This window comes from Rhea americana, unplaced genomic scaffold (genome assembly GCF_003343005.1).
Source record: "Rhea americana isolate MKP2758 unplaced genomic scaffold, rheAme1 scaffold_345, whole genome shotgun sequence".
Lineage (NCBI taxonomy): Eukaryota > Metazoa > Chordata > Aves > Rheiformes > Rheidae > Rhea > Rhea americana.
Genome location: NW_028186474.1, coordinates 250965 through 273999, shown reverse-complemented (window position 1 = coordinate 273999; position 23035 = coordinate 250965). Strand labels below are relative to the sequence as shown.

Here is a 23035-nt window from a genome sequence, read left to right as displayed (position 1 = left end):
ACCTGATTTTTGTTCAGGGTCTTGTGAGAAATAAAGTAGTAGTCAGTTCAAGTGCTTGTTCTCAAGTTCATACATGCAAGAACACGCTCAATTCTGACAGTTCTCATCTCATCATTTAGGCCATAATATATACGTTCTTCTAAGAGGAACTTTATTTTATAAAGTATATCATTAAGTCTTTTTCTGTGATCCAAGGAAACTCTTGGGGGATAGGATAGCTTCAAATTTATCTTGAATGAACTTTTTTTGCAGATGTACATTTCAAAGTTGCTCTACATTTTTAGGGACTGTATGAAAGGAGATGAAACGGAGAACAAGAAGATTGGCTGCACTGTTAACCTTATGGTAAAGTTACTTTCTTTATCTCTTTGTCATACTGTGCAACGTATTTGAAACTGAAATGGGAAAGGTTGGCGTAGATACCTGCATCAGGCAAGTATAACTTCTGAATTCCAGTGCTGGCATGACRGAACGACACAGGTTGGAAGGATCTCTGATTCTTGGTCTGGTTGGATGTCACTGGTCCAACCCTCTACTCAAAGCAGGGCCAGCTAGGTCAGGTTGCTCGGGGTGTTGTCCAGTTGGGTTGTGAGCATCTCCAAAGGTGGAAGTCCTATAACCTCTCTGGCCCTCTATTTCAGAGTTTGGTTACCCTCATTGTGAAAGAACGCGTGATAAAATTAGTGGATTAGATCAACGTGAATGAGAAAGGAATTTGTCTTTTTCTTTTACACCAATAGTGTCCTTTCACGACAGTCATGCATTTACAGATGCTGCTGATTATCTTTAATGAAGGAATAGAGTCTCAATAAGAATAACTCTGTTTTTCTTTCACAGAACTTCTATAAGTCTGAAATTAATAAGGAAGAGATGTACATCCGCTATATTCACAAGCTGTGTGACATGCACTTACAGGCTGAGAACTATACAGGTTAGTAAGACTTTATGGGGGACTTTTTGGAAACCTAGCAAAACTTCTGACTTTCGTGATGTTACTCTCTAACACCTGTTGAATTCTTTTGGAAAAATTTTGTTTGGCTCAGTTATGGCAGTTAGAAAGAGTCTAAGCTGTGCTCCAGCCCATTCCATCAAAGGAAAACACTATAGGTCTGGTCACACACAACCGTACATATATTCCTTTGCACCCAAAATTTTGCATTAATCTGTTCTACAATGAAGGCTCATCCAAAAATCACAATAGTGAAATCAAAATTAGAGGAAGGTTAAAATGAAGAAACATAAGAAATTACTGTTGTATTACAATTTACCGAAGTTCCCTTCGTTTTAGTATTTGGAGCACACTTTACAAAGTCTGTGGACCCTAATTCTCTGTTGTCCAAACTCTTCTGACAAAAGCAGAGCCCCAAATCAAGTTACTCATYTGAGTATCTGACTGTGCATTTAACCAAATATTTAATTTTAAAAAAGGAAAAGATTTATACCTGAAAATAACAGTTATGTGCACAGACTTGCATCCATATATTTATCTATATCTAACCAGTATTCAAATAAAGAGAACACAGACCCCATTAAGCCAAAAACATACCACTCCTTATACACCTGGTGTCACACTGCAAAGGAGAGGATGTCCTCAAAGGGCCGGGCCAGTGCTGGTTCCGTTGCCCATCCCTCATTGCTGGAGCAGCTTGTGTAGGCTCTAGGCAGAAAAAAGGGAAAGAAAAAGCAATTGGGAAGACTGTGTAACCACGCTGATGCTCCTTCTGTTGCTCTTTCATGCTACCATCTCCCAGCCCAGCCACATATGCCAGTTAGTTGCTGACTAGTTGATTAGCGATGAGCTTTCCACTAAAAATATATGTTGAGAAGTTCAGCTTTTTCAAAAGACTAAAGTTAAGATTACTTGTGCATGTGTATCTCTGCATCTCTTCAGAGGTATGTTGTTGATATAGCATACTCTATTTCTCAGATAAACTATCATATTTTTTAATAATTCTTTTGTAATCTCAGAAGCATGTTCTGAGCCTTCTGCTTCTTTATGGCAGAGAGCCCCAAAAAGTTAGACTTACGATATTCCAACACTTAAGATYTTTTTTCTCAAACAGTAAACCAGAAATTCTAAACTCTTTAAGAAGCAGTGAGACCCATGTCACAAAGGAAAAGGAAAATCCCTTTGGAAATGAGATTGGAAACATCTGAGCAGAGTTTTYGGGTCCTTCTTGGGGTTATGATACATCATTTACTTACAAATAAAATACAAAATATTTTTTAAAATAACATCGTATAATACAACATACAGTTGCAAAAAGACTTCCCAGGATATGGACCATAGTGTTTGAATTCACACCACAGTTTGAAGAGCCTACAACTTTGTGTTTCGTCAGTTAGTGGTTTTGTGTTAATCTCCTGTCATTTGAACCCTGCRAATTCATATTGCTAATTAATTTTGGTGCTGTGTAAGAAACAGTTCACTTTGTGGACAACCCACCTGGTGAAGAGCTTAATTTCTATATCGTATCTCAAGGGAGAAGCACGCTGAAGAAATCAGTAGATTGACCCTTGCCACTTTTAGCCACAAATACTGTTAATCATTCTCTTCTGTTCAGGAAGTATTTATAAGAAAAGAGAACAATGACGAGAACTGTAGAATAATGTATCATAAAGCCATTGCAATATGAGACTGTTTTTAAATTATATACATTTGTATAACCTCTGGGATTTCAGAGAAAAGCATGAGTATTACTAATGTGCTCCCACCTCACAGACACCATTCCTCCCACGAGCGGGAATTTGCTTAATAAAGCTAAGTGTATTTTAACCTGTTGGCAGTATTTATCTGTAGACATTGATGTGGCGTTCAACGGTTGCGTTTCCAACAGAGGCTGCATTTACTTTGCTTTTGTACTGTGAGCTGCTTCAGTGGGAGGACAGACCTCTGAGAGAGTTCCTGCATTATCCGTCTCAGTCAGAGTGGCAACGTAAGGAAGGTCTGTGCCGTAAGATTATCCATTACTTCAACAAAGGGAAGGTATGCCAACTTCTTCTCTCTTCCAGCAGCTTCCTTCCCTTTTCCTGATTTACTTGGGCTCGCGAGCCTGTCATCTCATTTCGGTAGTCCGGACGTGAATTTAGATCAAAAGGTTTTATAACGTGACAAATTGCCTCTTAGTTCTGTGGATGGAAAAACAAATGAGAAAATGGATAAAATGGAATTATGCGTAAAATTTGGAAGTGGTGTACGTAGGCCAACAGGGAAAAGGCCAGAACATTTTTAAACGAAACTTTGGGTCACCTGCCATGGCAGAGGGCTCTACAAATGCCAGTTCCTTGATTTCTAAAAAAATATTTAGTGGGCTATGCAAATCGTAGCGTTATGTCTCACTTAAAGACTAGTTTTCTTTCTAACCTCCAGAAGTAAATGGCAGTTGTCAATGCACTATATGAGTATGTTATCTATTAAGAGATTCAAGCCTTTTCAATGTCACTGTTATTTTAAAGTGACTTTCGCTTAAAGTACARTTCTATCCATTGCCCAAGAACAAAAATCAATACGTTTCAAGCTTCACACATTCAATAATTTTTCCTACAATAAATAATGTTTTAAGTTGCTGTAGAGATGTAGGTATTGTAATACCCTTATATCGTGGTATTATGAGAACATTTCAGAGGTGAATCTTAGAATTGAGATCATCTGTCAAAACACTTTCAAATTTTTCCCTTCTATAGAAAAATTCTTAAAACTCATTCTTGGAAGATGAAATCTGGATGTGAGCCTCAGGGTTGATTTTACCTGTGATGGCAATGACAGTGGCATTAAATACAAATGTGATTTGATCCAGAGTATTGGGTTGACATTCCGGATAATTTGTTCCTAGCCCTGATAAAAGAAAGTTGCATTTGGCAGAAATATTCTCTACAGAACCTCCAAAAAGAAGTTGCTTTCCAGTTGTTTTGTAAAGAGAGGTCTATTCCTGAGGAAGTAATTCATTACCAAGAGACTTTTTTTTGCCCCAAAACTGTTCTGCTGTAATAATACTGCATGTGGTTCTCTTTTTACGGTTTCAGAAAATTTCAGGGTTTCCAGTCCACATTAATAAATAAATAAATAAATTACTGGCTTGTGCAAATACTGCAGTGCAGTACTGCCTGACTAGACAAAGATCATATAAAGACTATGTAAATAAAATGAGCCTGTATTTATGGCACAAGTAGGCAAGCCATATAATCATTGCAGGTAAGAACTTGACTGATGTCATTTTGCTATAAAAATCYTAACAGATTTTAGGAAAAAATGAGGAGATTCTTTTTTTCCGCTGGACGTTTTTGGAGTTACTTGACTGTGTGTTTTAATCTTCCTCTATTATAAACAGTAGCCGAATTAACTAAATAATGCCCTCGAGCAGCGGGTCGCTCAGACTGGGGAATCCCTGTTGAACGTTTCTGTCGCTGGGCAGGGATCTATTTAATTCCAAAGAGCTTGGGTCTTATCAGGTGTCACTTCTAAAACCGCGAGGAAAGCGGACCTCCTCCTTTTTTGTCCTAGCGCATCTGCTCTCGCTTTAGTCTAACGACGCTGCTCGCAGAGACTTCAGGCCTTGGCATGAGCTGTGTGTTAGACCCAAAGCCTGAGCAGCGGGCAGGTGAGCAGCCACAGCTGGTAGTTCTTAAATTCACAGATCTCAGTTACGATGTGCCTGTTAAGACTTTAGGTTTTGTAGGAGCGTACGAGTGGAGCAACTCGGGCCTGGTTAATCCTGTTTCTGGACAGCAGCAGATTGAGAATTGGAGAATTGCACAACCCTTTTCTGTCCAATTCCCTGCTGTTTCTTCTTCATTTTTTTTGTTTTTCTGGCAGCTGCCTTATAGCCACAGTGCCACAGTGTATATTCTCTATAGCGCCTGCAAAGCGCTGCAGGAGACCCAGAGCGACATCTTCAAAGCAGTTCATTTTTAGCTTGTGCTCCATGCCCAAAATTTGAAGTCATTTCTCTAGTGCACTCTTCTTTGAATTGTCTTTCCAAAAGAAATCTGCACGTTGCGATGGGAGTAAATAAACGTTGCCGTTCCTGCAGGGTCTGGTTGCCTGTCTGTGCCTCCGGTGTGCAGCCAGTGGCTCTCGGCGGCAAGCTGCTGGTGCCGTAGCAGAAAGCTGCAATAAATGTCATGTGAACGTGCTTTTCGAGCGAAGGCCGTAACATAGAACATGGAAGCAGATCACACGTCGGCCAAAGGGCAAGCAGATCACAAGGAAAAGGAACAGCGGAGACCTTAGGAAATGATCTGAAGAGAGGGTAGAAGGGGGAATGATGCTTTAGAGAGAGGTGGCACGTGTAGCGCAGGGCACTGYGTCTGCGCTGCGCAGGTGCTACTCGTGGGCAGCACCGGTTTTCAAGGGGAGGACCGCAGTGATTCGGATATCCATGCATTCCCCGTTTTCCCTTCAAATATTTTCAAACTCYCTTCTCTCTGTACGAAGGGTTGTGAATATGCTGCGTTTCTTCTGCCTCTCTATCTCCCCTTGCACCTCCAGCATTCTCAGCTTGCAGGGTAGATTTTCTTTGTGTTGAAATCTAACTGAAGGAAAGAGAGAAAGCGCGAGTTAGGATGAGGGGAATAATATCAGAGTCCATGTGGAAGTGCTGATGTAAATAAAGAGGAATAAGATGTGGTTCCACGTTGTTAATTTAATTCRCATCAGAAGAGGAGCATGGAAAGGTTACGTCTTTAGGATCACCTCAAAGGAAGGCAGCAAGCCCTTGTTTCCGTCCGGAAGAGATTTATGGAGAATTATGCAGGCTCTAGCTGCAGCATCCCAGGGGGAAGCGAGAACCCGCTTCTCTGCAGCGTGAGAAGAGCCCTGTATTCCTGGCCAGCTATTTTAGAATAAGTTTTTCTTTCACTTCTTTCAGGTAAATACAAACTAGCTAAGTGCTGAAAGGCTATGTATGGATACTATAAAGTAAGTTGAAAACTATTTTTTAAAAGAAAAGAAAGTCTTTAGATTAGCAACTATAAGCACTTAACTGCTTAACGTTGTTGGTTTCAAGTTAGAGTATCAATTTGTATGTCATGACAACTCACAGCAAAAGTCCTGTTAATTTGAAATCATAAAAGCCTGAGTAACATTCTTGAGCAGTAAAGTAACTGGCCATTGAGTTTATTTCCTATTGTATGTATTAGGTTTATCTGAACAAATACCAGACTTCCCATTTTTCARCAAGTTCTCACGAAGGTTTTTGTGATCAGCAGAAGTTAAAGAAGTTTGGGATCATTACTTTTGGCTTCTTAGCTGTTAAATTTATCCYCTTTTTCAGAAAATAAATTCTTAAACTTAATATGTTTTGGCTATTCAGAGAAAAAAAAAATTCTGGTATTGAGGATGGGAGAACAGGCACTGTATGAATGTGTGTACGTAGAGGGAAGTGCTGTRAAGTGCACGATGCACTGAATCAAATGATGTTATAGAAGATCTGTGTCCATACAAAGCCCTAATATTTTACAGTATTACTACTAATTTTGTAAAAGTTTAGGATGGCATTCTAACTCATGCATTAATTTTGTTTTCACTGTAATTGTCCCAATTAAAAAAAAACTAGCAAATTAATCCAGTAATGCCTAGAAATGAATCCAGTAATGGTCCAGCTAAGACCTTTGTGTTCTAGATCCTTTGCATAAATAGGACAAGAAACAGTCCCTCCCCAAAAAGGCTTMTAATCTTTACAGCTGAAAGAAGAAGGGAGAGAAAATATCAGTTCAAGGGTATTAGCTGAGCCCCTCTCAAACTGGGGGGGTAGGATGGGAATCCTTCTCCCAGGGTGGGCATGCAGAAGCTCAGGCTCTTTCTTACTTATCTGCAAAAGTGCTGAGTACTGCGTGCTAGAAAAGATTTATTGGATCAAAGCTGTCAGTTGAAGAAGTTAGTTCTGCTTTCGGTTCTGAACATGCGTAGGTCCTCGATCCAGGCATGCAGGTCTGTTCTGGGGACGGTTGTCCCTGCGCTGGAGTGTTGCCCGTTGCTTGGCAGTTTCTTCATTGCGGTAGGAAGCAGCTGCCCTGGCAAGAGGAGCAGTTTGCCAGGGAGCTGAGCCCTGACCAACTGGTCCGGACAAGATATTCTCCTTTGCTTCTTTTTGCACTAGAACGCCCTGGAGAAGATATTGGGGGGATTAATAGGATGAAAATTTCTTGGCTATTTTGTCTTTCTCCAAAGACGTTCCCAGGCTCATGAGCGAACTGTCAGTAACAGCACTATGAGTGTGTAATTTTAATGGAGACATGAATAAGGAATCAATCTGAAATTTAATGGAAAATGCTTCCTCAACTGTGTTTTCACCTACCGAATTCCCAAGATTGCGTTTCCCTCGCGCGCTCAGCCAAGCTGGCCGCAGCGTTCTGAGTGCTGTGAGTGTGATCTGCTTTGGTTTTGCAGAGTTGGGAGTTCGGCATCCCGCTGTGCAGAGAACTGGCCATACAATATGAAAGTCTGTATGACTATCAGAGCCTCAGCTGGATTCGGGTACGTAGCAGCGGTTCCTCTCCTTGCGGACTCTCACGTGACCTTCCAGGAAGTTTGGGTCTGGTGTCAGAAAATTCTGAATTTTAAAAATAAACATCTTCCTGATACGACTCCACACGTTAATACTCACCCCTCTCGTTCGTTTTGATGACACTGTGGGCCTGCTGATATAATTCCTAGGTTTGCTAGCAGTAAACTCCAATGAGTATATGGACAACGCAYGCATAGGAGCTACGCTAACTATTGCAATTACATATTTGTATGCATTTTATCACATGACCTTTCCTTTTTTTTTGATTTTCTTTTTTAAAAGATGCATTGATGTTCCTTTTTAATTCTAAAAGTATCGAGGACAGCTAGTACCTCAGCTAGTTGGAATGAGAGGAGCAAGCAAGAAAAATACAAGAGAAGACAAATACAGATGTCATTCTTGTCGATTGTACTGATCCTCTGGTAAAACCAAGGATGTGATCAAATCAAGGCAAAAATTGCAGCGTCACTGCTTTAATCAAAAAAATCAAAGTTTTGACTGGTATTTAGAAGCTTTATAAATGKGAAAGTAGTTTATCTGATGTCATCCCCTAGGGTAAAATGCGTATGTCCATATTTAGGTATGTGCTACAAAGTTGCATACTTACACAGGGTGGCTGAGATTCCCTTCAGAAGTCAAGTTTATTCTCATATGAAGACAGWTGTGTAACTAGATGTGATCAACTCTATTTATGAAGAACCTGTTTCTTCAGGCTGCTGCAAGGAGAGTATGGATTTCCATCCTGCCTGTGCACATGTATGTTGTAGATACCTAAAATCAGGCAATGTGGAAATTCATCTTGGTGTACAGAAAATACCGTATTTATAATATAAAAGCTTAGTTCAGTAAGGTATCAAGGTTATCTAAAAACATCCTTTTGTCCAAGATTAGCCATTTTTCCTGCCTCTCTATTGTTTGGATTTAATCAGCTGGAACGTGATGAGCATCTTAGCTGATCAGTAGAACCAAGTCACCTCCTTCCTTGTGCTCACCTGTATGAGGCCAGTTTTCTATTCAAATTCCCTAAAACTGTGTTGACCTGAATTGACTGAATTTCTCCCCACTCAGAAGGGCTTTTTTTATGCCGTTCACGTCATTCAGCCCATTCCTTTATTCTTCCTGCAACGCTTTTGAGACCTCCTCAATAAAATATATATATATATATAAAATAATTAAAAAAAAAAGGTTAATGTGTGTGGGAATTGAGAACAAAATCTTGATGCAGTGTTCTAAGTCATAGCTGTTATTAGGGTCCCCTGCAGTGGAAGCAAAGATGTCAAACTGATTCTTCTCTATAAAAAGCCATGTTTTTGGCAATGGTAAAATTCCTGYGAGCATTTGAGCAGAGATTCAGCTTCACAAGGGGTCTTGAAATCCCACTCTTGCTATAAATGCTAGCATACTGCTCTAATGCTAATAATTGGAAGTAGGGAAAAAAAAAAAAGTCCTTTTCCTTTTTGCAGAGCCCTTTTTTTGTTYTGTGTTAAGCTTATTGGTACGCAGAGCTGTAGAAGATCTAATTTTGTTTCCTCCTTTTTCATGCCCTTCAGCCCAATTAAAGCAAACGTAATTGAACTGCTGGGATTTTTCAGACAACAGTATAGATTTTGAGCTACAGGGGAAGAAATATGGTTAGAAGAGGACAGTGGGAGCAGCCAGGCAACACAGATCGTAATCTCAGCTTTGTCATTAATTCTGCAATGCAAAAAAAAAAAAAAAAAAAAAAAAATTACATGCAAGACCTGTTTAATTTAGAAGAAGATACTAGAGAAAAACATTTCATACATCATCTCTCAAAGCATAAAATGGGTATGATGATACCCCTTACCAGTCTCTTCCACCATGTAGACTGTTTAATTAATAATTCTAATTGTTAGCAAAATTCAGGCCTTTCATAAAAAGACTGTGAGTACAAAGAAGTGATACAAGATTTTTACTGTGGGTTCAKATTCTGATGTTTTAAGTGCAGTCTTAAGAGTCTGATTGTAGTCGTTTTTCTCCTCCACAGAAAATGGAAGCTACCTATTACGACAATATCATGGAACAGCAGCGCTTGGAACCTGAGTTCTTCCGTGTTGGTTTTTATGGTCGGAAATTCCCATTTTTCCTGCGGGTAAGCCAGGCATACATAAAAACTGACAAAGTTACCAGGCTTGAATTAGCAACTAAAGCTTTGGATTTTTGCGGGGGTTGAAGTGTGATATGACATCTGCTGTTCAGCTTTTTTTATTTATTTACTTATTTAAGTTAAGCTATTTTTTTAGATAAAGTTTTGCTTTGAAAAGAATAGTGATTAATACTGCAGCCTTTCTGTGCCTTTTCTTCAGTGTTGCTTTCTGCCCTAGAGCTTTTAGGATTTYGTGGTGTTTTGTACCGCTGAAGAACATTCTGCTATAGTTGTATCCACACCAACAGCCTGGGACCCCTGACGCTCATCTCTGGGTTTGCGTGCAAGGATGCTGTAACCGTACAGGCATGGCAAACCTTTAAAGCACAGCAGTGAGCTGCCTAAGCACCGTGCAGGACRTGAAGAACTGTTGCTGGCATCTCATCTTTCTTGCTCCCCAGCATCACCATCCTCCCCTCCCAAAAAGGGAGCTTGCTGTATCTGCACAAGTAGAACCAGCTTTCTGGCTGAAATGAAAGATGCAAAGCATTGGGCATGCTCTTGGGAACAGGGATCAGAAATTTGTCTCATGCTTACGTGTATTTTTAACAGTGGCRTGCAGAATCAGCACAAATCAGTGCTATATTAAGCAAAATGCTCTATTGCAGCAACGCTCACTCATTACTTCACCGGTTTTCATCACTGCAAATCATGGTGCTCAGAAACGTCTCACAGGATAGGATGATCCCAGCACCAGACTGGTAACTCTTTTAAGCTGTCTAGAAGCTAAAATTTCCTAACTGTTCAACAAAAAGCATATCAGCTTCTCTGTACACGTCATCACTTTGAGCTTATTGTCTGCTGGTGTATGCAGGGTCGGCTGGGTCTGAGAACCATTTAAAGAGTGAAATTATCTTCTTTTCCTAATGAGCAGTCAATCCTAAAATGGATATTTGTTCATGGCATGTCTTGTTGCTGATTTAGAGCAAGGATGGAATATAACCTGACAACTGCTGTAAAAGCTGCCTGAAARTTGATCGTAGATGCCATCTAGCTTGACAGGACAAGCTAACTTGAAGCATGCTTCTAAGGACGGGAGCTGCATGTTGTGCGTTCGCTTTGAAGAAAGAGTTTGACAAGGGATGGCAGCGCTCTGAGTCATACAGTGAGAAGCTACAAAAACCAAACTGCTACTATTTTCCTTTAATAGTGCCCACATTTTGAAAATTGCGTTCTGTGTTCCCTCCGGTTACTATTTTTTTTCCTTTTTTTTAAACTAGGATTTAAACTTTGGTGTTTAATTATGTTCTTTTAATGGAAGCACAGGGAGGAAACGAAGGCAGGTTAGAATTAATCAGGAGCAGAAATACCAGTGGATGAAGTGTTACTCAAAGGTGAAGCTGAGCAGTGCCGGAGCCTGAACGGATGTGGGAAGCGTGCAGGAGGAGGCGGCTGAGGAAAGAGAAGAGCCGTAATGTGAAGCAACGGCTGCCCTTGTACGAAGCTCTCCACAGAAAACTAACAATTTCTTCTTTTGTGTCTAATAACAGATGTTTCAGGAAATGAATGACAGCAAAGCCATTGTGGCACAGCAGCGTTCCTGCGTTTGAAGTGGATTGGGGAATCCAGCTTGCCTTGTTATGTTACGGATCCTACAGGTTTATCTTGGATCCTGCGTGGCCTGTGTGTKTTAAACTACACCCGGGTTTTCAGTGCACAACATTTATCTTTGTGAAACAGTGCAACAATACGGATACTTGGCTGGAAACATTAACAGAAACGAGTGTACATAATTATAATCCTTGTTAATTCTGCAATTATATTTGGTAGCAGCACTTCTGATAGCAGATTACTAATGCAGCAATCTCATTAAAAGCCACCCTCCTCCTTTTTCTCTCTAATGATCCATACAGCATACACGTTGCGAAGCACAGACTAAGCCCATTAGCAATTGCATCTGCATGTATCGTGCTGTAAAGAGATTGGTAGCAGCTATTCTAGAGGAGAAAAAGATTTACATGGATTTAAAATTTTCAAATGGATATAGAAGTGATTTAAAGTGATCAAGTGCCTCCATGCACTCCTCATTTATTTCTCTCTTGCTGTACAGTTTAAAGCAGAAAATGGCCACTCTTCCTTCTGCATCTCTGATTTTATAGACCCCTTTGTTTAGGAATGTCATGTTTAGGAATTGTTCATATTGCTGTGAATTCTGCATCTATTTCTAGCATTCCTATATAAGTAAATTAAAACCCTCCTTGTCTTCTATCTAGCAGAAGTTCAAGTAAGGCTTGACGAGCCACATTCTAAAATCTCGCACTGGCATCTGTCTGAAGAGTCTATTAAATATAGCCTGGAGGTGTTTTCAGGGCATTATTTTTAGAATCACAATAGCTTTATTTATAGGCTTACAGTTTTCTGGATTGCTGCAATCAAAAGCCAAAAGAGAGACTACAGGAAGTGTCGTGAAGAGATGCTCCTTCAGGTGTGGACTCCCTCCAAATTTAATAATAGCTGCGGTGTTTGGGCATTAGACACTGAACTGTCAAGATTCATTACGCAGTGTTTCTCTCCGTTGGTTGGTCACTCTGGCTGATGCGGAGCAAGTGACATATGTCACCGTGGGAAGCTGGTATCTGTTCCATAAGGATGAAATGCAAAGCCAAAGATTTCCATGTCCATATTTTATCCTTCCATTTTGTTTTCTCTTTGTTTTTGCACAAAGATTGCTAGGCTATGCTTTTCTATTTACTTATCTGCAGATCTAGTCTAACTATTAGGAATAGCCTTTTGTTCCCCTGTGATTTAGTATTTTAAAGTTCTTTATAGGTTCTCATTTTCTAGCGAATCTGTTAAAATATCGTGATGCAGATGAAGATTGATCGCTCAAATTCCTCTGCTTGTCTTGCTGCATTTTGTCAGAACAGCAGGAGAAAAATTCTAGCGCAGTTTATTTGCAGCTGAAAACATACTCGTTTGTATTTAACTTAGCTTCCAGCTCAAGCAGACGTAGAAGAAAGATTAACCTATTAAACCGTATATTAAAAATGTGCCACTACATATTAAATTCCAATGTGTAGTGAAACAGTGCTTTTTTTTTTTTTTTTTTTTTCCCCTACTGGCCCTCAGTGCTTTTTGTTATCTTTTTGTAAAGGGTGTAAAATTATCATAAAGAGAATTCAGCAAAATTAGTGCTGCAGCACTTAGTGTTCCTATGGTACAGCGAAGAATTTTGAAATAACATTTGGGACTGCAGAATTCAGCCCAGCTTCTTCTTGAGTCGCAGGCACGGTTTGGTGCAACCCTTCCCTGCCTCGCTGTGTTCAGTTTATCCAGACAAATATGCAAAATTCTCAGGTTTGCAGCAACTGCCGGCTTGTTAAAAAGAGCTAAAGAAGTAGCAGTCCGACAGGGTTAAGGACTGCCATGCCAGATCCTTTTTCCAGGCCAATTAGCAAAAGCTCGCTGAGTAGACAGCAGTTGTTTGCACGCGGGATGTAGAACTGGGGGGAGCTGTTCTTGTGGGTAGGATTTCTTTCTCTCTTCTAGAAAGGTGAAAAGTCTCCCTGTACTTCTCACTAGGCTTATGTGCGTGGGAACTGAAACCACCAGAACTAGAGATGCACCTGCTTTGCTAGGTTTTGCATTCAGGCAGCGTGAACGCCGATCCCACGTCTGTTTTGCGGTAGTACAGTTGTAACACTGAAGTACGATTTTTGTGACACTGAGGATGTTTTCTTTTTTAAACCATGATTTTTGTGAATGCTTTGTTAGGCGTCTTCTCTAAAGACAACGGGTAAATTGMTAGAGAGACGTCTCGTTCTGTGCTATGAAAATCCCAGGCCTTCTATCCATCTTGTGTTAACTGCGTTTGACAGCAGCAGGGTAGAAGAGCCAAGCCAGTGACTTGGTCTTCTGTTTTGCCCAATATWTTTCGGTGTCTCAGTTACCTAAGAAGCAAACCAGACAAGGCCGTRGGACTGAAGGCTACTTTTGCGGAAACAGAGACACCTTTCTGTTGAGAGATCAGTGGAACAGTCTACTTATTCATGACTTCTTGATGAATTACACTGTGATGAGAAAGAAAGGAGTAAAATATACCATCTGTGTTAAATGTGCGTTTTAGTCTTATGCTAGCATATTTACTTTACAATTTATCTTTCTTTTTGATGCAGTAAAATTTATAGTGAAAAGACCAATAGAATTTAACTCAGTTTTGAGAGGACTTATTTCATATAAGCAATTGGGAGAAAACCAGCAGTTCATGGGTGTCCATGCTTGTCCTTCTTGCAGAACAAGGAATACGTGTGTCGGGGCCACGACTACGAGAGACTGGAAGCCTTCCAGCAGAGGATGCTGAGCGAGTTCCCCCAAGCCATTGCCATGCAGCATCCAAACCACCCGGATGACTCAATATTGCAGTGTGATGCCCAGTGTATCCTTTAAGGAACAGGCAAGCTGTGATGATTAAAACTGTCGTAGGACACAAAGGAGGAAGGCACTGAAAAGGTTATCGGCTTGGATGATCTTAGTTCGTATCCCTCTTAAGCAGAAATGGATATGAGCAAAACCACGCACCTGTCTATAGCGGACATTCACTGTGGTATGTTGGCCAGAATTGTTGCTTTTTATTCAGGGAGTAATGCAGATCATATTCTATGTGTTAGGGCAAAACCACAGTGCTTCTTGGCCACATCCATGCTTTAGTCTTTACTAACAGCATTTTCCTAATGGACATTTTATTTCTTCAAATGTATATCCGGATACCTTCTTAGGAGAGCATTTTGTTGGGAGCAGGTATACATTTAAAAGTGTTATTTTTCCATTGTGTTTATTTTTCCCTTCAGCTTTTGCTTCTTGTCGTTTCCATTCTAAACTACTGGACTCTCACATATATCAGGCTTTGAATCTTGTTCTTCTCTTAGGTAATCCGTCTTGTGATTTGATGCAGCAAATAAAATGCTATGTACACTGAAGGACTCAACCGCGTAATATTGACTGGGTCTAGAGGATTTTAGTTAGGAGAATCCTGCCGTTTGGCGTGTGTGACACCAGCAAGGATACTGTGCAGCCCTCAAACCATGAGGATATTGTCAGTAAATGAAAACTAATGAATTTGGTTGGTGTTTCCCACTTGTTTTTCATCACTAGTGTTTCCTACTCTTCTTTTCTATATAACACCAATTCTTTGTATGATAGAGGGGCTGTTTGTACATGTATTTTGGTTGGTTTATTTATGCTTGCAGAGGTCTTGTCTATAAGACTGAAGTTGAACCAATTTAAACTGTTTTGTAAACTGATTAAATTAGAACGATATTTGTTTGCAGATAAACCTGAAGTATCTAAGGCTAGATTTATCAAAGATATTTAGGTACCTAAATGCGGAGAGGTATCTATGAAGATGTATTGAAGTGCCTGCACAAATTAAGTACCTAACTCCAATTCACACAAATGGGAACTGGTATTTTGCCTGCTCTAGATATTTTTGAAGCTCTTACTATATACTCCATGCATCCTCAGGCATTCTCCTTCTTGGTTAATATGGCCGTAAGGTCCTATGACTCTGTAGACTCTCCTAGGAGCTGTGTCCCATCGTTTCACTTGCAAAGAGGAGTGTTGGAAAACCAAAGGGGGATGCAACTTTCTGATCTCACCATCCTGTTTCTTTCGCAGTAGTGTCAGCTTTCCCGTTTCGTGTCGTGTCACTTTCTTTGACTACATCATCTGCAGATTTACAGATCTATGCAGTGACTCCCATCCCGGACAATATCGACGTGCTGCAAATGGACCGTGTCCCTGATCGCATAAAGAGCTTTTACCGAGTCAACAATATCCGGAAGTTTCGCTATGACAGGCCTTTCCATAAAGGCCCAAAGGACAAGGAGAATGAATTTAAGGTAGAAGTAGTCCGTAAGCAGTATTTAAGTGTTTATCTCTTCAAGGCAAATACTGTCCTGTTACTTTATGCTGATACACCATTTCAAGTAATCTGGTTTTATGATGGAAGATACTATAATAAGTCACAGAGTAAGTGGCTGTTTCAGTCTGGTGGTTACACACCTGCCCTGATTGAAGTGTTGTCCAGTTTAAAGGTGAGTTAGTGCCAGGAGAAATGCATTTTGAAACAATATTTTTTTTTAGTTAGTTAGAATTTTTTTCTTATTGACACATACATGTCCACAATGTCCTCTTGGTTCCCATGACAGAACTGGTGGCCAACCTCTAAAAATTAATAGAAATGCTTAAGATCTTGCTTTAAAACATACTGAGTTCTTCCTGGTGTTAAATATAAAGTGACTTTCAACATAAACTACAATACATTTTGCAGCACATGTTACAGCTTAGAAGGTTAATACATTCTTCTCTAAGCTTTACCTCCTTAACACCTGTATTAAAATACAGATGTTTTGAGTCATATTCACTGTGTACCTCACATCCTCAATTATTCTTTGCAGAGCTTGTGGATTGAACGTACCACTCTGACCTTGACTCACAGTTTGCCTGGGATCTCTCGTTGGTTTGAAGTGGAAAGAAGAGAACTGGTAACATTCCTAGTTCCTATATGTGAGGTTTGAAATGATGAATTATGGAGCGTGTGGGATAGGCAACTTAAAGTCCTCTGGCTGCAATCTTACAATTTAAAATGATCATGTTTACTGGTGGTGAAGTATGTCCTTTTTATACTTCATAGCCAAAGTAATTAGTGAATATAACTAGGGGAATAATGTGAGGGAACATGACAATATAATGGAGAAAATGCCAAAAAGATGGACTATTACATTGTTATCATGTCTTCAGTTTACAGAAAGAAGTTACTGCAAACCAGTAACCTGAAATATAACAGTATCAACAGTGGAGTTTGTTAATTTAGCTAGTTTTCTACAAAGCAGTAAAAAACAAGAGAGATCATTGAATCTAGGAAACCATTTCATTACAAGGAAGATAATAAATCACAGTGAAATGTCCATAGAATTGAAGTATATTTTCTTGCCTTTGAGGTTGAAGTCAGTCCTTTGGAAAATGCCATTCAAGTGGTTGAGAACAAAAACCAGGAGCTGAGAACACTGATAAGCCAGTACCAGCACAAACAAATGCATGGGAACATTAATCTTCTCAGCATGTGTCTGAATGGAGTGATTGATGCAGCTGTGAATGGGGGAATAGCACGCTACCAGGAGGTAAGCCAGGCTGTGCGTATGAATTCAGGATCAAATATTCTCCTTGGTATTTCCCTTATTTCAAAAAGAGTATCGCTTAATARGAAAACAAATTTTCATGCACGTTATCTGAACATGAGGTTAAAATTTCATACTTGGTTATTCTGCAACAGTGTTTGCGTAGCCATGTGTCAATGTAAGTACGCGAATGTGGATTTGGAATATCACATTAAAGTAAGCGTAGTTGATTAGCGTGAGCTTGAGCTACCTGGAAATCCAAACTTGGCAGGTACAAGAGTGAAGCAGAAAACGTTTTTTTTGTTTGTTTGTTTGTTTGTTTTTGTCTTTTATGCTGTTTGCCTTGCACTTTTGCAAAGGTGGCAATGGGATTTATGTTAACAGAGACCGATTGGGTCTCTAACTAGCAAGAGCTGCTGATTCCTGCTACAGCTGCATTATCTTTGCTAGGCTAATTTCAGACTCACTGTAACCCTAAAAGGCTCTGATACGCAGCATGTTACCTCCTATGTTCTTTGGCAAGCTGTTACTTAAAGCTCCATGTTGCTAAAGGTAAGCCTAGGGTGAAATACTGAAAAATGACAGCAGTTGTCCAGGRCTCGGGGACATGTCTTCCCTGCAGAGCCGTGTAGAGGCTTTTCATYCTTGGCATTCGTTCCTTTATGTGAAGGAATGTGTAGTTACATGAAGGAAATGATATAAAATTCAAATAATTGGACGATGGAAGACTTAGCAGTATAGCTCGTTGCTGTCATGTAGGGAGATCTGATCAGATTCACGACCCGGCYGGGCTGAGGAGGTCTGCCTTGTGCTGTTCAGTACTGGGGCCTCTAGCAGAGCGGCAGAATCATCTAGGCTGCTAAAACTGTGCCATAGCTTTACCTGAGTTCTGGAGTGCTAAAAGCAATACAACTGAGCCTCTGCTGTTAGCTTAATATATTTCATTTTCTTAGGATTTTAGGCCTTTTCCTGTCATGCTTTGACACAGAGTTATGATGAAATCTCTCCAACTAAGCAGAAGGTTTTTTTTTTCCTTTTCTTTATCTCCCCCCGCCCTTACAGGCCTTCTTTGATAAAGATTATATCACAAAGCACCCTGGGGATGCAGAGAAGATCACACAGCTCAAGGAACTCATGCAGGAACAGGTACTGTTTTTCAGTCACAAAAGAATATTGCTACAATGTCTGGATTCATCAGCAATCAGTCTAAATGTTCCAGATTCATCAGCTAAACATACCAGATCCAACTGCTTCATTCAGAAGCAAAGAAATTCAGTACAGGAAATTTAAAGTGTATTTAAAACACAAGGAAGAGAGATGGCCAAGGCTCACGTTGTGGGATGCGAGTTGAAGCTCAGCTGAGATTTACATGAGTTTTGTTGTCTCCATTTATTATCTAGTAGGCATCTTGGCACGTTTCAAATCTGCTGTTATTTTTGGCATTTTGAACCAACACTTCCCAGTAGATTTCAAAGATGGTAAGAGTCAGGGCAGTCCAGGTTAGGATCGAGATGATGCTGGCAGAGCCACATGGGAAAACTTCATGCCTATTAATATTATCTACTGCTTTATTATTCTTAGTGGCTCTAAGAAACATCTTGGTAGATARAACTAGCTGGATGCTTTGATGGGAATGAAATCAGAAAATCACATTCCTGTTAATTGGAGATTTGGCAAAATACACTCTATTAAACAATGTATCCAAGTCTGAATGGAACTACTAGGCCTGTTTCTTCAACAGATTGCTTAACTGCAATTCAGATTTCCCATCTGTAAAATAAAGATAACGCTTATCTCCCTTCAATCCTCAAGAGGATGTTTGAAGATTAATTAGCTATTGTTTGTACAGAGTTTGGATCATGTAGGGAATTACATACATCTAAAGCCTGCTATCATTGCTATTTTCTTTCATCTGAGAGCTTATATAATCTTATTCAATTATTAATATTATATTTTTGACCTTTGAAAATGTGACCTCTTTAAATAAATAATGAGCAACAAAAATGGATGAGTATGCATGCAACACTGCCACTGTTCAGCTTAATTATCAGAAACTCCTTCCAGAAATCTCTGTTGGCAACTTTGACCCCTTTTTTGACACTAGGTAGAAGGAATTTTCTTTGTCATAATGAATTATCTGTGTGAGGACTTAATGCTGCTCACTCTGGAGAGTGAATCAATCTGGTAATTTTTTACAGTTATCTCTAGCAAATGTAATCCAACATGACATAGATGTACTTGTCTCACACTTAAAGTACTTGTTGAAGTAATAAGAACTTGCCAGGTCTCCTAGGCTTACTTAATTATCAGCAGTCTTGCAAATGGACAGTGGGATATTTTACAGTACTCTTGCTTACTGGCAGAGCTGAAGGATATACTTGTATTATGTGTCTGAGCCTGGATTTATTTGGTTTTGTGATGTTATGTTTTCTTTTTAATAGGTACATGTCTTAGGAGTGGGTCTGGCAGTCCATGAAAAATTTGTACACCCAGAAATGCGYCCCCTACATAAGAAACTGATAGATCAGTTCCAGATGATGCGATCCAGTTTGTACCATGTAAGCTAATAGTCATGTTTCCTGTTTTGAATCATTCAGAGCTATGATAAGACTTCTATCAGTTGCACTGAGGTTTACACAAGAACTGGGCAGATGTAGAATCACAGAATCCCAGAACAGTTGAGGTTGGAAGGGACCTCTGGAGATCACGTAGTCCAACCTTCCTGCTCAAGCAGGGTCACCTAGAGCACATTGCGCAGGATCATGTCCAGGTGGGTTTTGAATATCTGCAGAGAAGGAGACTCCACAACCTCTCTGAGCARCCTVTTCCAGTGCTCCGTCACCCTCACCGCAAAAGAAGTTTTTCCTCATATTCAGGCGGAACTTCCTGTGTTTCAGTTTGTGCCTGTTGCCTCTTGTCCTGTCGCAAGGCACTACTGAAAAGAGTCTGGCTACATCTACTTGACACCCTCCCTTCAGGTACTTATACACATTGATAAGATCCCCTCTCAGTCTTCTCTTCTTCAGGCTAAACAGGCCCAGCTCCCACAGCCTTTCCACTAGCATTAATTAAACATACTAGATTGCCAAATTATAAAAAGAATTMTTGATTCATGTGCAAGACAGAAGTCCTAGTAAGCCTGTTAACTTAGTCTTTATTCCCTGGGATTTTTAATGTCTCTGTGTTCTTTTTTATATCTTAATATCACAGAACAATTGTAAAGCTTGATTTTCAGCTATTGTCTTACACAGCATAAAGTGCTGAAAGCAGAGGAAGAAAGATTAATAGAAAGTGTAAGATGTTCAGCTCTTAAAAAGAAYTGTCGTAATTTGGAGAAGAATGATGTGGATTAGGCCCCCAAGATTTTTTCTATATAGACAGCAACAAAAATTCCTGTTGGTTACTTTAGGTATCCAACTCTGGTAATCAGGACACACAGTTTTATKGCTCTACATTTCCTATATAATGGAACTTCATCCAGAGCGTGGTTCGCACCACCTGCTATGCACCAGAAGTAGAAATGCCATCCTGTAAGAATGTTATCTTTCCATCCATTTATGGTCTGCTGTACATTAGTATTCTGTGACAACTGTACTTTGAGACATCTTTGCCAGGTGGGTCTCGGAAATTGCAAGGCATTCTTCTCTTCCTGCTAAAGTGCAGTTTTCATGGGTGCCTTGACACTGTCACGGACATTATCACAGTAGAACTGAAGGATTTTTCTATAATGTAAAAACGTAATTTGAAATAGGAATGTTTTTTATATATTTATATATTAATATGTTTAGCATTTTACTTTCCAACTGGAGTATGTATTTTTTAAAAGTAAACTTCCAGCGTGAAGGCTTTTTCCTCCATCCTTAGGAGTGAACTCGCTGCAAGGATGGCCACAAACAGCAACATCAGGATTTTAAAATACAGCCTTTCTCTTTCAATACAGTTGAGATCCATATAGGTCACAACTGCCAGTTGGAGCACACTGTCTTTTTTGAGTGTTTGCACAAGACCTGCATTCTCAAGTCCACATTTCCTTTTTGCAAAATGTAGATGGCTATAATCTGGAACCCCCTACGGCTATGTTTTCATAGGGATRCAAAGTGCTGAAGCACTTACGTTTACCTAGAAACACAGAATAACTATAGAGAACATGCAAAGAGATCAGGATTTTTCTAAGAAGAATACTGTTGTATTTTTCTGGTGACCAACTTGGATAAAACACCTGAAATAACGAAGAGACTTTGTGTTTCCTGTGCAGGAGCTACCTGGTTTGGATAAGCTGAGTCCAGCCTGTTCAGGCACTAGCACACCACGCAGCAATGTTCTGGTTTCACATGGACCTATGAGCCCAGAGAGCATAAAGCTGATGCATCGACACAGGTAACCTGTTTTTTCTAGTGAAATATCTAGGATTTCTGCACACTACACCAAGTCATACTAGCATGCATTCCTTGAACTCCGAAGAAAAGAGGAAGAACAGAACTACATTCAGAGCAATGTTAACCACATCTAAGAAGTGATTAACGGTACTGTAGGAGGAGCAGGGCAAATTTTGGCAAGTACCCTTCATCTTCACTTATGATAATTATTGAAGTTTGGTTGAGAATTGGAATCAAAAAGCTGGGAAATCCAGTTTACAGCAAATCCTAAATCCCTCCGGATGTTACTCCATTGCTGTGCTTACACATTGCCACTCACGCRTCTGCCACTCAGATTCTTTTCAGATCTCCAAATTCAGTCTGACTTCGGATGTTCAAATTTCTCTTGTTTCTGCTATGCAAATGGCAAATACATGGGTGTGTATCTGTCATAAAAGGGCAGTTTTCTTGCTTAGTTCAGAACTCAACTCAATGTATACCCATCCATTTTTAAGACTCCAGAAATGTTCACATCATTGTTTTTTTACAATTCTGATCAAATCAGAACCCAAATACCATCAGAATGGCTGGYTGTTTTGATGAGAAGATTTTTAAAAAAATGCTCAGCCTTCAGAAAACATCTGAAAATGTAGATGCTTATTCAGACTGAATGCCCATCCATAAAAATTGGCATTGATGGTGATTAAAAAATCACAAAAATTGGGGTTTTCAGGACAAAACACAGTTATTTCTGTATCCAGCAAAAATTGTTTGTTTGAAAATGTGTATGAGGATGCTAGTAGAAACACAGTGACACGTATGGCGCTCAGGTGAAATGTCAATTGATACTCCATTTAATTTCTCTTTGTAGATCCATATAGCTGTTTTTAAAGCTTTGCACAAAAAGCTGTGTAAACCTGCTCTTGAGCACATGAATCCAGGATGGCAATACTCTTTTTAATATTAAAATTGAGTAGCCCTTATACTTCTTCAAGGGTTTGGTAGTTGACAGTTAGGGTCTGGGTGATACTATTTTTTTCCTCAAAATTCACCAGTTTGTAAAGCCCTTTTTATTTCTTAGGGTAAATTAGGGAGATTTTATAGTGTACAAAATAAGTATTTGTGCATGTGATTCAGAATGAGAAATTTAAAATGCATTTCATGATAGCGACCAGAGTGCAACCTGCARGCTAGTTAGGCTGTATTAATTTACTGCCAGCCACAAAATCACCTTCAGCTGTAYTGCTGGGGCCCAACAGATGCAGATGGGAAACCTGCATTTTGACCTGRGTGGCTTCTGCTTGGCTTCCATGGGAATGGTTTTTATAAACTGTCTCCATACACAGTATTTCAGCATTGAGAGTGGTTTCAGAATGTTCCGTTATAAACAAAATGGATTTACACCCAGGATGATGACATGATGTTAACCTGGCTTTGGATTCTGAAATTTTACATCCTACATCCTGTATTATTTTAAGTGTAGTCCTACTGCCAGTTCCACAAATGTGTGTATTTATAAAAGGTTTGTTTTGGCTACTTTGGCCTGATTTTTCAAAGTGTTTAACATCTGGAGGTCACCTAAAGCAGTGGGGAAGCTGCAGGTACTTACTAGTCTTGAAAAATTGAGCTTCACAAATCAAAACACAGGTTCAAAAAGTAATACTGCCCCTGCTCTCTGTTTCTGTTCCAGCCCGCTGAACTTGCTCGGTTCAGTCCGACACTCGTCGTCCTCTCTGTCATCCCACACCTCCAGTGAAACAGGAAACCTGGTTATCCTAACAGACAGTTCGGTGGGGGAGACTGCTGAGGATATGTACCACATGCAGGTACAGCACCAGTGCCTCCCGGCGCTGCTGTCAGAAATCGCACTGAACGTGCGCTGTAGGGTTGCTC

The 23035-nt window shown here is 39.9% G+C and overlaps 1 protein-coding gene across 1 annotated transcript in view; it reads left to right on the top strand.

Annotated features, from left to right (window-relative positions):
* DOCK3 (dedicator of cytokinesis 3) overlaps positions 1-23035 on the top strand; it is a 197826-nt gene that overhangs the window by 157650 nt on the left and 17141 nt on the right. Inside the window, exons 34-46 of the mRNA XM_085311589.1 lie at positions 285-345; positions 838-931; positions 2838-2986; positions 7388-7474; positions 9514-9618; positions 13906-14047; positions 15343-15509; positions 16068-16154; positions 16611-16790; positions 17850-17933; positions 19229-19345; positions 21043-21164; positions 22833-22968. Coding sequence (XP_085167715.1) covers positions 285-345; positions 838-931; positions 2838-2986; positions 7388-7474; positions 9514-9618; positions 13906-14047; positions 15343-15509; positions 16068-16154; positions 16611-16790; positions 17850-17933; positions 19229-19345; positions 21043-21164; positions 22833-22968 — 1531 coding nt within the window. The remainder of the gene's footprint in view (positions 1-284; positions 346-837; positions 932-2837; positions 2987-7387; positions 7475-9513; positions 9619-13905; positions 14048-15342; positions 15510-16067; positions 16155-16610; positions 16791-17849; positions 17934-19228; positions 19346-21042; positions 21165-22832; positions 22969-23035) is intronic.